The sequence below is a fragment of the Myxocyprinus asiaticus genome, chromosome 20 (genome assembly GCF_019703515.2).
Source record: "Myxocyprinus asiaticus isolate MX2 ecotype Aquarium Trade chromosome 20, UBuf_Myxa_2, whole genome shotgun sequence".
Classification (NCBI taxonomy): Eukaryota; Metazoa; Chordata; class Actinopteri; order Cypriniformes; family Catostomidae; genus Myxocyprinus; species Myxocyprinus asiaticus.
In genome coordinates this window covers 1,889,548-1,903,289 of record NC_059363.1, presented here as the reverse complement: position 1 = coordinate 1,903,289, position 13,742 = coordinate 1,889,548, and the positions used below count along the sequence as shown (strand labels likewise).

The 13,742-nt window shown below is 38.0% G+C and overlaps 1 protein-coding gene across 2 annotated transcripts in view; it reads left to right on the top strand.

Moving 5' to 3' along the window:
* Positions 1 to 13,742, top strand: part of LOC127410689 (tyrosine-protein phosphatase non-receptor type 21-like) — a 52,107-nt gene that overhangs the window by 21,555 nt on the left and 16,810 nt on the right. The window contains exons 7-14 of one of the 2 annotated variants that reach the window (XM_051645854.1): positions 106 to 193; positions 4,701 to 4,789; positions 4,908 to 4,995; positions 5,587 to 5,666; positions 5,744 to 5,854; positions 8,473 to 8,533; positions 11,029 to 11,107; positions 11,224 to 12,107. In XM_051645854.1, the coding sequence (XP_051501814.1) occupies positions 106 to 193; positions 4,701 to 4,789; positions 4,908 to 4,995; positions 5,587 to 5,666; positions 5,744 to 5,854; positions 8,473 to 8,533; positions 11,029 to 11,107; positions 11,224 to 12,107 (1,480 nt within the window). The remainder of the gene's footprint in view (positions 1 to 105; positions 194 to 4,700; positions 4,790 to 4,907; positions 4,996 to 5,586; positions 5,667 to 5,743; positions 5,855 to 8,472; positions 8,534 to 11,028; positions 11,108 to 11,223; positions 12,108 to 13,742) is intronic. The other variant, XM_051645855.1, reaches the window with a different exon arrangement.

Genomic DNA, 13,742 nt, shown 5'->3' with positions numbered 1-13,742 from the left:
TGTTCAGTAAGAATGAGGAAGAATCAGCAGAGATGAGACTGATACTGAAGATCACAAGATAAACACATTGTTGAATGTGACCTTTAATCTGTGCTTGTTTGCCAGAGGTCTGTCCGCACCGGAGGCCGAGTTACTCTACATGCAGACGGTGGAAAAGATGGAGGGCTACGGTGAGGAGAGTGTCCAGGCAAAGGTACACCATCCACAAACAAGAGCTTGATCTGCGAAATTCAAGTTTCTTTTCATGGTGGTTAATATGGGTGTGAAATATATAACAATTCACAGGAATATCACTGTGATTAATTTATTTATAAAATATCTAGTTTACACCATAACCTGCATCATATATTCCACTGACACAATTTGCATTATACCATGAAAATGTTTTTAAATAAAAATAAATATCTTGAAGGGGAATGTATATTAATAAAAAATAGTAGTGATTAAATATGTTCAGTACACACACAATATAATGGAGAAAGACCTTCAGTGTTGCAAATTAATAAGTGGTTGTTGCTAAGGCACTATTACAGTTTCGCATATTTAAGTTTAGTGATTTGGAAAAAAACTTTGACAGAACTCGTCTTGCACCGTTTGTGCTACAGACAGGAATGACCCCGTTTACACCTGGTTTTAAGATGCGTTTAGGTGATCCGATCACATGTGGTCAGCTCTAAATACAGGTCAAAACGGGGTCTAAAACGTTTTGCAATCAGATCACAAAAACCTCATACGAACGTGGTGAGAAACGCATGTGAGGTGTATACGTTAATTCGTCCTGTTTGCGTCCTGGACAGTAGTGAAGCACCACCCCTCACCTGTCAATCAACCGCTGCGCTAAAACAGTGTGAACTTCGCCGGTTTCGAGCGGCTTTAAAAGGAAATAATCGTCCGATCGGAAATGTAAAAAAAGTGGATATATAAACACGAGAACTTCATGGATCTTCTTCGGTGTGTCTGAAATCAACATCTGAAGCTCCTTTAATATAGGCAGTCCACTAAAATAAAGGGATAATTCTGCTCGAAATGTTGCGTTTGTGCTTCGATTAAATTTCGGATGCATCAGGGAGAAATAGTTCACCGTTTCTTTCGTGCTTTCTTTGTCTTTTATGACTAATGCGCTTTAATGTCATTCAGTAACACACTGACTTTGTGATTGATGTACTGTATTTCGTCATGAAACAGAGACCCTCCCCTTGAAATCCGAACATGTGATCACAGGAGACACATTTAAGCGACCAGGTGTAAAGAGCGATGTGTCTCGCCTGACCACATGTGATCAGATCACCTGAGACGCATCTTAACATTAAATACACACATCTAGACACATAAGACACATCTTTCCTTAAAAGAGGCACTGAATTAATGAATGAATGCATTACATTTTGAAAGGAATAGTGTATTCTAAATAGATAGTGTCTATATATTTATAAATAAAAGGGCTGTCAATCACATTTTTTTTTTAATTGAATTGATTAAATGACCTGCCAATTAATTAATCGAATTAATCTCATATATCTTTATTTGCTGAGAGAGACCCCCAAGTAAGGATAATTATTAACCCATATAATAACACATAATAATTCAAATAAACAGTCAGATTGAAAAATATTGCATTATTGTGGCAGACGAGTAAAGCATTGATTTGACAAACCAAAAAGTGGCTTTAGAAGTCAGTATATTGTTTGTTTATATTCCCATATTATTGAACATAAGCCTACAGTCGACATCAATCCATCGTAATCGAGTTCCTCAACCTGTCCTGTTCACACACGGTGCTTTCTTGTGTTCTGTCTGCACTGTTTTTAATTATATTGTTAATCTATGTACATATGCATCTGACTGACGCTTTTGAAGCATCTGATCGGATTTCAAAGTCATAAACAACATGTTTAGGACACTATCAAGAACGCAACCTCATTTTGTGGCTGCACTGCTTGTAAGGTTTGTTGAGGTGCGAAAATGATTTGTAATTTTGAAACGTACAAAATAATGACCACACACATGAGATCATATCAGTAACTATAAAAGCTGTTTTATTCTACATGGGACAGGGTCGCCCTCACGGGGGCTGCCATTTAAGAATCACATGACCAGCTGAATTCTACTCGCTTAATCACAGTAACTGTCCTTTTATTGGACACTTTCACTCTTGGATTAATTTAATCATGGCTGATTGTGAATAGTACATTTCTACAAAGGCGTCTGTAACTGAAAACTATTCTGAATGATTGAGTGCACCTATAAATAATTATAGTCATATTTAAATTATTTTATATATATATATATATATATATACACACATACATACAGTTGTGCTCAAAAATTTGCATACCCTAGCAGAAATTTTGGCATTGATTTTGAAAATATGACTGATCATTCAAAACAAATTGTCTTTTATTTAAGGATAGTGATCATATGAAGCCATTTATTATCACATAGTTGTTTGGCTTCTTTTTAAATCATAATGATAACAGAAATCACCCAAATGGCCCTGATGAAAAGTTTACACACCCTTGAATGTTTGGCCTTGTTACAGGCACACAAGGTGACATACACAGGTTTAAATGGCAATTGAAGGTTAATTTCCCACACCTGTGGCTTTTTAAATTGCAATTAGTGCCTGTGTATAAATAGTCAATGAGTTTGTTAGCTCTCACGTGGATGCACTGAGCAGGCTAGATACTGAGCCATGGGGAGCAGAAAAGAACTGTCAAAAGACCTGCGTAACAAGGTAATGGAACTTTATAAAGATGGAAAAGGATATAAAAAGATATCCAAAGCCTTGAAAATGCCAGTCAATACTGTTCAGTCACTTATTAAGAAGTGGAAAATTCGGGGATCTCTTGATACCAAGCCAAGGTGAGGTAGACCAAGAAAGATTTCAGCCACAACTGCCAGAAGAATTGTTCGGGATACAAAGAAAAACCCACAGGTAACCTCAGGAGAAATACAGGCTGCTCTGGAAAAAGACGGTGTGGTTGTTTCAAGGAGCACAATACGACGATACTTGAATAAAAATGAGCTGCATGGTCGAGTTGCCAGAAAGAAGCCTTTACTGCGCCAATGCCACAAAAAAGCCCGGTTACAATATGCCCGACAACACCTTGACACGCCTCACAGCTTCTGGCACACTGTAATTTGGAGTGATGAGACCAAAATAGAGCTTTATGGTCACAACCATAAGCGCTATGTTTGGAGAGGGGTCAACAAGGTCTATAGTGAAAAGAATACCATCCCCACTGTGAAGCATGGTGGTGGCTCACTGATGTTTTGGGGGTGTGTGAGCTCTAAAGGCACAGGGAATCTTGTGAAAATTGATGGCAAGATGAATGCAGCATGTTATCAGAAAATACTGGCAGACAATTTGCATTCCTCTGCACGAAAGCTGCGCATGGGACGCTCTTGGACTTTCCAGCATGACATTGACCCTAAGCACAAGGCCAAGTTGACCCTCCAGTGGTTACAGCAGAAAAAGGTGAAGGTTCTGGAGTGGCCATCACAGTCTCCTGACCTTAATATCATCGAGCCACTCTGGGGAGATCTCAAACGTGCGGTTCATGCAAGACGAACAAAGACTTTGCATGACCTGGAGGCATTTTGCCAAGATGAATGGGCAGCTATACCACCTGCAAGAATGTGGGGCCTCATAGACAACTATTACAAAAGACTGCATGCTGTCATTGATGCTAAAGGGGGCAATACACAGTATTAAGAACTAAGGGTATGCAGACTTTTGAACAGGGGTCATTTGTGTATATATATATATATATATATATCAACCTAAATAGATGAGTCTTTTGGTCTAGACTTAAACTGAGTGAGTGTGTCTGCATCCCGAACAGTGCTAGGGAGATTATATATATTCAGATAATTAAAATGCATAACATTATTGTGACTTACAAGTAAAGCATTGATAAGACAATACAAAAATTGTCTTTAGAATCCAATATATTGTTTATTCCCATATTATTTAACATAAGCCAATCAATAGCCCACAGTTCATAGCAGTCCATTTTCCAATTGAATTCTGTTTACTATAAGGGTTTGTCTAAGGACGCATCAATATACACCTGCGTCAGACAGACATTTTGAGCGTCCCACTTTGGTTGCGTCATGTCAAACACAGCATTTTAAGGTCTCTGTGTCAAGTTAAACATAGTTAGAAACTTAGAAAAACACATCTTGAGATCCCTGCGTTCGGATTCGTGCAACATCAAGCTGTGTTTGGACACAGAATTAATTCTCATCTTGTGCTGTCTGCTGTCGGTAAGTGTGGTTTGTTCTCTGAATAAGCTGCTCATTTCCTATACAGCTGGAGTTTCACTTACTGCCCCCTGCTGAAAACAGGTGTATCGCACATATAGTATTTCAAGCTTGAATTGCTCCGATGGTAGGAATATTCCTTATTTCAGTCCGGTGACATGATTAATTTAGTTGATTTTTTTCCATTCCGTTATTTTTTTTTATATACAGTAATTAATCGCACTGAATTAACATGTTAAATCGACAGCCCTATTATATACATTTATATATTAGAAATATTAGTTCATCTGATTTAAAGATATTAACTACAAACGGAATGATGAGATTAATCGCTGTTAATGATTTTCATCTTCTAACGGCCATAAAAATTAATACTCATTAATTCACACTACTTTATTAAACTGTTGTTATTTCCCTTGCATGTGTCTAAACAGGACAGCCAAAGCACAGATGTGATTATCGGCTCCTGTCTGGATGGAATATTTGTCAAGCACAAAAATGGGAAAGCACCTCTCTTGTTTCGGTATGTACGTGGCTCGCATAGTGATGACTGAGACTGTGCATGCTTTCATGTTCATTTGTTGATTCCTGCATGTTTCGTCTGTCATGTGTCTGACTCGAGCTCTTCATTGTTTCTCTAGGTGGAATGACATTAATAATATGACTCACAATAAGTCGTTCTTCGCCCTGGAGCTTGCCAACAAAGAGGACACTATCCAGTTCCAGACCGTAAGTCCACAGGCCAACGGCGCTCCACCTCGCCTCGGATAGTTTCATGCTTTTCTTTGCTTTAAAAATAGCTCAAACACTAAATTAGCGTTGAGTCATCACAGTATTCACGCATGTATATCGATTTATATGCATACAGGGTTCGAACAGTCAAGGAAAACCTGGAAATATTGCATTCTAAAATAGTGCTTTCCACGCTTAGGAGTATCATGCAAATAAATAAAATCTTAAAAGGCATGGAAAGTGTAGTCAAATGTTTTTTTATTCTCCGCTGTAATATTAAATTGGCTGGAAATTGTCCTGATGCAGAGTAAACCTTTTTTTTTTTTTTTTAAGGCCTTTATGTCTTATTAGTTAATGATTTTTCAGTCAGTTCTTTTGAATGAGTTTTTCACAACTGGTTCACAATTCACGATTTTTGAAAATCTCTAACCTGTAATAACAAACGACTGGAAATGTTGTTAATGCATTGGTCAAGAAGGATTTGGATTTGCAACAGACATTTAAGGAATGCAAAAATGTTTGCTAAAACACACAAGCCAGTGTTATAGACTGATTTGATTTTGTTAAAATGTTCTTTCTCTGTTTCAGGAGGATATGGAGACGTCCAAGTATGTGTGCAGAATGTGGCTGGCGCGGCACAAGTTTTACAAAATTAACAACAGCAGTCTGTAAGTTTGTGTGTGTGGTGTCTTTTGTGTGTCTGTTTCTCTCTGTGTCTTCACCGCTGTCCTTTTACTGTCTCCAGAGAGCCGTCCGATGGCCCTGATTCCTCTGACAGTCCCCAGAGGTCCATTCTCACTCTCTCATTTCCTCGCTTTCCGACGCTCTTGCGTCCCTCTGTGCCAGCTGATAAAGGGTGAGCTCATCACAGGCAGCACTGACCAGAGCTTTCATATCAGCTACAGGAAACTCCCCATAACTCCCTGTAGGGTTAATCTCACCAGAACATGTCCAGATCACATTTCACCCCAAATTCAAAAGGAAATAAAAGAAAATATATTTTGTAAAAAAAAAAAGACAACTTTTTAATGAACATTATGATTTATTTGCATTGTGACGTTATTATTATGATAGTTAAGCACAAGCTCAACACTTCGGATTGATCACTGGCCTGCTAGTCTTCGTAGCGTCATGGTTTGAAAATTACAAACCAATCAGTAATGTTCTGCATTGTGAGCCATCTTTTTCCAGCATAAATATAAAAAAATAAATAAAAAAAATTGAATATCCTGGGTTCAATACAAGTTAAGCTCAATCGACAGCATTTGTGGCGTAATGTTGATTACCGCAAAATGTAATTTCGACTCGACTCTGTGGGTTACAATGAGGCACTTACAATGGAAGTGAATAGGGCCAATCCTAAACATTAAAATACTCACTGTTTCAAAAGTATAGACACAAGATGTAAACAATATGATTTTAGTGTCATAAAAACGCATACTAACCTTTTCTGTTTTAAGTTGTATCCAATTTTACAACTTCGTTACCATGACGATGTGCCATAAACCCTAAACCGACTGTAAAATGACGATTAAAACAAATTTACAGCTCAAGTTTTAACAGAAGATTTAATGTAAGTGCTTTTATAAAATTATAAACTTCACATTTCTGCCTTAACGCTCCAAAAATTGGCCCCATTGACTTCCATTGTAAGTGACTTTTTTTTTCTTCTTTTTTTTCTGCCCAATTCCCAATGCGCTCTAAGTCCTCATGATGGCGTAGTGACTCGCCTCAATCCGGGTGGCGGAGGACAAATCTCAGTTGCCTCCGTGTCTGAGACCGTCAATCCGCGCATCTTATCACGTGACTTGTTGAGTGCTATTCACGCTATTCTCCGCGTCATCCACGCACAACCCAACCCCGCGCCCCACCGAGAGCGAGAGCCACATTATAGCGATTACGAGGAGGTTACCCCATGTGACTCTACCCTCCCTAGCAACCAGGCCAATTGGTTTCTTAGGAGACCTGGCTGGAGTCACTCAGCATGCCCTGGATTCGACAAATTTCCAGGTTTGATTAGATTCAGAAGCTCTCAGATTGATTCAGATTCTATTTGACTCTTGATTCATTTGTGTATATTTAATATAATGTTGCTTACATAAAGTATTTTAGCTAAAGCTGTAAATTATACAAGTAACCATCTATCTTGTTACATTACGAAAATATAAATTAAAAAGTAACAGCAGGACCCAAACTATGCAGTTTGAAATGCTATTCATTGAACAGATAAAAAAAATCAACACAACCAAAACTGAAGTAAACTTTAAAGTAGAGGTCGACCGATAACTAAGGTGGTGTGAAAGGCCTATAACTGATTAATCGGCTGATATTTTATTATTTTTTTTTACATTGATTTATAGAATGTAAAAAAATAAAAATAATAATCTTATTGTTTCATTAATATGACGGCTGACGGACACAGACAAAGATTCCTAAATGAATAAAATCCCAGATACAGTTTATTGTTCAACCACAATCCCCAAAATAACCAAAAGATTTGGTGCATAGCGCAGGACTTTTAAGTGTAAACAAGCCTGAAACACTTATTTTGAACTATCTGTACTATCTGTAACTATCGCCATAGATTTTTGCCGATAATGATAGTTCCAAAAAGCAACTATCGGCACCGATTGATCGGTAAAACCGATATATCGGTCTACCTGTACTTTAAAGTAAATGTAAAGATTGATCTTGTGATTTTAAGAATTGGTATCTGGATTACAATAATTCTGAAAATATATGTTTACCCAGCCCTAGCTAAAAATAACATTTTTATAATTTTTCTTAATGGGGTCAGTGGAAATATTGGCAGGGCAAGTCAACTGGTCCAGCCGGGCTAGCGTAAAACAAATCTTACCGTATAGCACTGCCGTAATGACTCGATGCTCTTGTGTGTTTTGTATTTAAATCAGCATGAAGGCAGTTCAACAAATTCTGTCATGACATAGAAATACTTTTTAAAAATGTCTCATTTTTCCATTACATTAACGAGAGCGAGGTAATGGAAATGTCACAATGTAACAATTGAGCTCTCTTGAACGTTGAAATCTGATTTCTTATTTCTTTTCATTTTTGGGGGATATGTGACTCTTGACATATTCTTGACAGGTTTCGTGAGATTCACGCTAAAACTTCGGCTTGTAACCTACGTACAATGCCCCATGTGGAAACTGCCAGAATGTTGGATTAAGTTTGTGATACTCAAAATGAAAGCAGAAAAATCATCTACAGTAGCAAAAAGCTTCTTTATACATTCCTGAACACCAGTCTCCACATGGAGAGGATTGGTGGACATCGAGTCATGCCAACTTTAATAACTTGTCGTTTATATTTTACTTTTCAATGTCAGTGTAATCACAAACAGCTTTAGTTGTTCCTGGAACTCCCTCCATTCTTTTCCACTGTCAGAAATCATGAGTTGACGGCTTAGTGCTCTGGTTTATTTCAAATGCGTCTTTTTTTGTTTTATTTCAGTCAAACTCAGCCAGCGCCAGTGAACCCAGTGAGGCGGCGGTCTTCCACAAGATTGTCTCTGGTGAGTGTAATACCATTCAGTCGTCTATAGAACAGCTTTGAACTGGAGTTTGTTCTATAGGACACTTCTGGATTCAAGATTTTTGGTTCTGCAAGGTCTCAGTTTATTGGCAACAGTTGTGTTTCTATGATGGAATAACAGCTCTTTTTCAAAACCTAACAAGCCGCCTTGCCATTTGCTGTTTGCATAGCGAGCTGCCTTCTAAGGCAACATCCTAAGTAACTAATTTAGAGTGCTCTACATACAGTAGGCATCATCTTGGCATGCCACACAATCAAAAATGCATTAAAATACTAGTGCTGCTGCAATAAATTGATAAAATTACTAATATTTGATCATGGAAATAATGGTCAACAAATTTTATTATCGATTAGTCGGATTTGCAGTTGTGAAAAATGTGCTGCATGATGAAACTCATTTGAAAAATGGAGACAAGCTTGAAGTGGAAAAAACACAAAGCAGCACTTTGTGAAACACTTCAAAGATATTAAGCAAACACTTAAACGTGGGCCGGAGGACGCATCAGGTGCGTTGACTGCTTGTGCTGTTTGATGCACTTGTGAGTAGTTTCTCTCCAGTGCATAACTGACATTTTACTGTTAATTTCTATATTTAAAAATGTATAAATGTTATGAATTCAAAATCAGGCGTGCAATTCCATTTTGCAAAACTGTCTTTACCTCAAGCGATTGTCCTTTAAACTTCACTGAGCACAAATGTCAAACAAACCAATCACAACAGAGCGCGTTTGATTAAACTGCGCCGTTGATACATTGGTCTTGGACATCATTTTTTTTTTATTTAAATGTAACTAATTGAAATCCTACATGTAATGCAAGAAGTAATACAGTAACTGTAGTGTCCCTTTTATTTATAGAATAAAGACATTACAGTATTCTGCCTCTTACCAGTTAAAAATTGTGTACAAATTTGTACGCAGTTGTGTAGTCGTTGATCTCATTTAACGGAACATGAGATTGTATGAAGCCTGGCATTATATCTTATATATCTTTATATATGCATCCCTTAAATGTTTAAAATTAAAGTTCAAATATTAAGGAAACGGGTCAACTACAATAAATAAGCGCAAACTCCGAAACTGACATTTCTCTGTGCGGTAAGAAGCCACTTCCATGAGTCGCTTGAAGTGACTCAATCTGAGCGAGAGAGATTGAGACTGATCTCGCATGGAAACGCTCGTCTCTCACCAGCTTTGCCTCAGCTTCAGATGATAATGTATTCAGATGATAATACTGAACTGGTAAGCAGAAGGTTGCTGGTTCGATCCCCACAGCCACCACCATTGTGTCCTTGAGCAAGGCACTTAACTCCAGGTTGCTCCAGCGGGATTGTCCCTGTAATAAGTGCACTGTAAGTCACTTTGGATAAAATCGTCTGCCAAATGCATAAATGTAAATGTAAATAATGTGATAGCTCGTGATGTATTGAATCGTAATATATGTGACGCATTGTGTGTTGTTAAGAAATCGGTGATACGCAGCTCTATTAAGAAGAGAGAGTTTGTTTTTTTGGGAGTTAAAGATGAATCAAAATCAAGTGAGAGAGGGTAGTCATAGCCCATTAAACACTGCAACAAAAGTTTTTTAATTAGTCTTTTTTTTTTTTTTTTTGGCTTGTTTTCCAGTATAAATATCTGATAAAAGGTACTTTTACCTGAGGAGCATTTATTTACAATTTTGTTTTCCAAAAATGTTGAATATAATCTTGAATAAAAGTGGGTTTTGTCTTACTGCACTGGCAGGACTATAAAATTGTGGGAAAATAAGTGGAAAAATACACTTATATTCAAGATATATGCTCTGAAAACAAGTCTAAATATGGTAAATGTTGCTTCTCAGATAAATGTGTCTTAAGGATTTATTAAATATCTTTAATGGAAAATAAGACGAAAACACTCAATAAGAATAGCCTCTTTTGTATGTTTTTGCAGGTTTTTTTAATATATATACTGAATTAAGCTTAACAAAAAATCCTCAAGTATTTTTCCTGTAATTCAGTGAACGTCACTTAGACAGGGTTCGTACAAGGTGCTTGAAGAATTTAAGTCCTGGAAAACCCTTGAAAATAGCAGTTTTTACCAAGAGGTGCGTAAAAGGTTCTTGAATCTTAAAATACGTTGCTTAAATCATTTAATAAATTAAATGTATTTATTTATTTTCGGAAAAACACGACGACAGACCACTAGACCGCTGCTGAAGCAGGCAGCGCATAGACGGTACTGTCACGTGACAGCTGTGACTTTTGGCAGTGCTTTTCAGAATGGGCCAATCACAATCAAGTGTTACTTCTTATTCAAAAGATTGTATTTTAGAAGGTACTATATCTAGTACCTTTTGGAACAGCTTTTGCGTTGGGAGCACACGTATGTTGCCTTAAAATGCTGTCTAGGTAGGCACCTTACTAGTTTTTGGGACCAATCTAATGTGTCCGACTGCCGAATAATGCTGCTGTCATTTTGTCTTGTTTTGTTGTAGCCAAAACCTCAGACCTACATGATGCCACCCCAGATGCACTTTAATGGCCATTATACAGAACCGTACACGTCTTCACAAGGTAGAATGTGTTCCATGAACTCCTTCACAGTTTTTACAACACACCAAATCTGCCCAACTGCTGTCACACACATTGTTTTGTCTTATTTCAGTTGATGTTTGTTTGACTCCCCACAGATAACCTTTACATCAACAATCAGAATGGTTTTTACTACCATTCCCAGACCAGTCTCGACCGCTCTCCACACGAGTATAACGGAAGGATCCGCAATGGCAGCGTGTACAGCGCGCAAAGCACCAGCTCCCTTAACAACCCGCAGCACTACCTGCAACCATCGCCCATGTCCTCCAACCCCAGCATCACAGGAAGTGATCTTATGCGGCCAGACTACGTGCCTTCCCACCGCCACAGCGCACTGATTCCACCGTCCTACCGCGCCACACCAGACTACGAGACGGTTATGAGGCAGAAGAACCTCAGTATGATACCGCCCACTGAACGCCAGAGCCACTCCATGAGGAACTTAAACATTGGAAACTCTTATGCGTACAGCCGACCCGATCCGCTCGTTTACAGCCAACCGGAGATCCGCGAGCACGGCGCGGGACAATACCCGTTCCACCTCAACTACAGCTTCCACAGTCCCTCTCCATACCCATACCCCACCGAGAGACGACCCGTAGTGGGTGCCGTTAGTGTCCCCGAGCTCACAAACGTCCAGCTCCAGCAGGCCCAGGAGTACCCACCGCCCAACATTATAAGGAATCAAGTTTACTGGCCACCACCCCCTTATCCGTACCCTCATCCTCGACCAGCCAATAGCACGCCGGACCTGTCCCGTCACCTCTACGTCAGCAGCAGTAACCCCGACCTCATAACACGCCGCGTCCATCACTCGGTACAAACCTTCCAGGAGGACAGTCTGCCTGTGGCGCACTCACTGCAGGAAGTGAGCGAGCCTCTCGTCATGACACGCCGGCCGCACATGCACAAGCGGAACTCCATTGAGATTGCTGGTCTTGCGTACGGCCTAGAAAACATGAGGCTGAAAGAGAGGAAGGTGGGTGTTGACATGAAATCATTTTTGGAAAGGTGAAATGTCCTGCGATGTGACATGCTACACTTCATCTGAAACTATTTTAAAGTGCTTTTTGATAAGTGTTGCGTATTAACTATGCATGCAGCTTTTATGACCTCATAATAATTGAAAGGCTACATTAAATACTTTTAAAATTGCAGCAATTAAATTAAGTAGTAAAGGCAAAAAGGTGATTAAAACGGTAAAAAAACATAAAAGTACAGTCTAGTGCTGCAACAACTAATTGCTAAAATTGATAATAGATATTAAAAATCAACATCGGAATTTCGGAAACCTTTTTTTGAGCACAATATATAGCATAAAACATTTATATTTCCAATAAATTAAATTGAAAGTGGAAATAAAAAATACAGGATATAAAATTTGGCTTTTTTTTTATTTGATTAATGATTGAAAATGTTAAAACGCAAAAAATTGTCATAACATGCTTTTTTCGTTTTTCATTGGTTACTTACAATGATAAAAATATAGTCATAATATAGTATTACATTACTTTTTTCCACCCTGTACCTGGCACTCTTTCTGAAACGCTTGGTTTCTGTGTATTTCACCTTATAGACAAGCCCACTGTTATGATTGGCTAACATTTCTGCAGTTGTGTCAATTTCAGCCAAAACATGGGACGTCCTGGCTAATATGAGACAATTGAGTCAGATGGCAGCCTTACTATCATATACTTAACGTCTTTCGTTGCACTTCATGCTATGTTTTCTTCTTGTATAATAAAATAATTTAAGCTATTGTGCATTTCTTTAAGTAACAGTGTAATAAGCACAACCAGGAACACAACATAATTTGGGATCTTTTTCTTGGTTAAAGTGGTGCTGTCCGTCGATTAATATTGTTAATCGCAATTTATCTTTATTAATTGCAGATTTTGAAAAGTGCTGAAATGTTGTTCTGTATATACAGTATGTCTTTTCCAGTCAAAATGTACTTTTTCTTTCTTTAAAAAAACAAAACAATATGTAACCATTATGTTTTATTAACAGTTTCCAAACAAAGCCTTCCACAGAATAAAGAAGGGAATGTACTAAATAGCACCAATTCAAGTTAAACGTTTCCCAATGTATAAGTGGGAGGTTGACTAAATGAAAGAACAAGTGCCCCATAGGTTGCATATTCATTGCAATAAGAGTATGTGAGTGGAGTGGAGCGACTACAATTTCCCCTCCGTGCTCAAAGCATTCACTTCGGGTTGTCCATTTCCCGCTCCTCGCTCCTGGAATAGAGAAACCTCGCTCCGTGTTCGCTCCATGGCAAAATTAGTGCCTAACTACCTCTTTACTGTATTTCAAGTTATTTCAGTATGCTTTTAAGTATCACACCCTTCCATGAAGATGTATTAAATGAAAAATAAATACACAATACTAGAAGAAAAGCTACAATGTGCTTTACTGGGACACTTAACATTAGCCCAAGACTAAATAAAATTATTTTTTATAGCTTTTGAAACATGTTGGCAGCATTCTCTGGGTTTGATCAATTAAATAAATTACTAGACGAATAAAACATTACATTAAAAATATTAATTACAAATAAAAAAAATTTAAAAATCCAGAATGAAAACAAAAAATTAAATCAAATTAATAAATT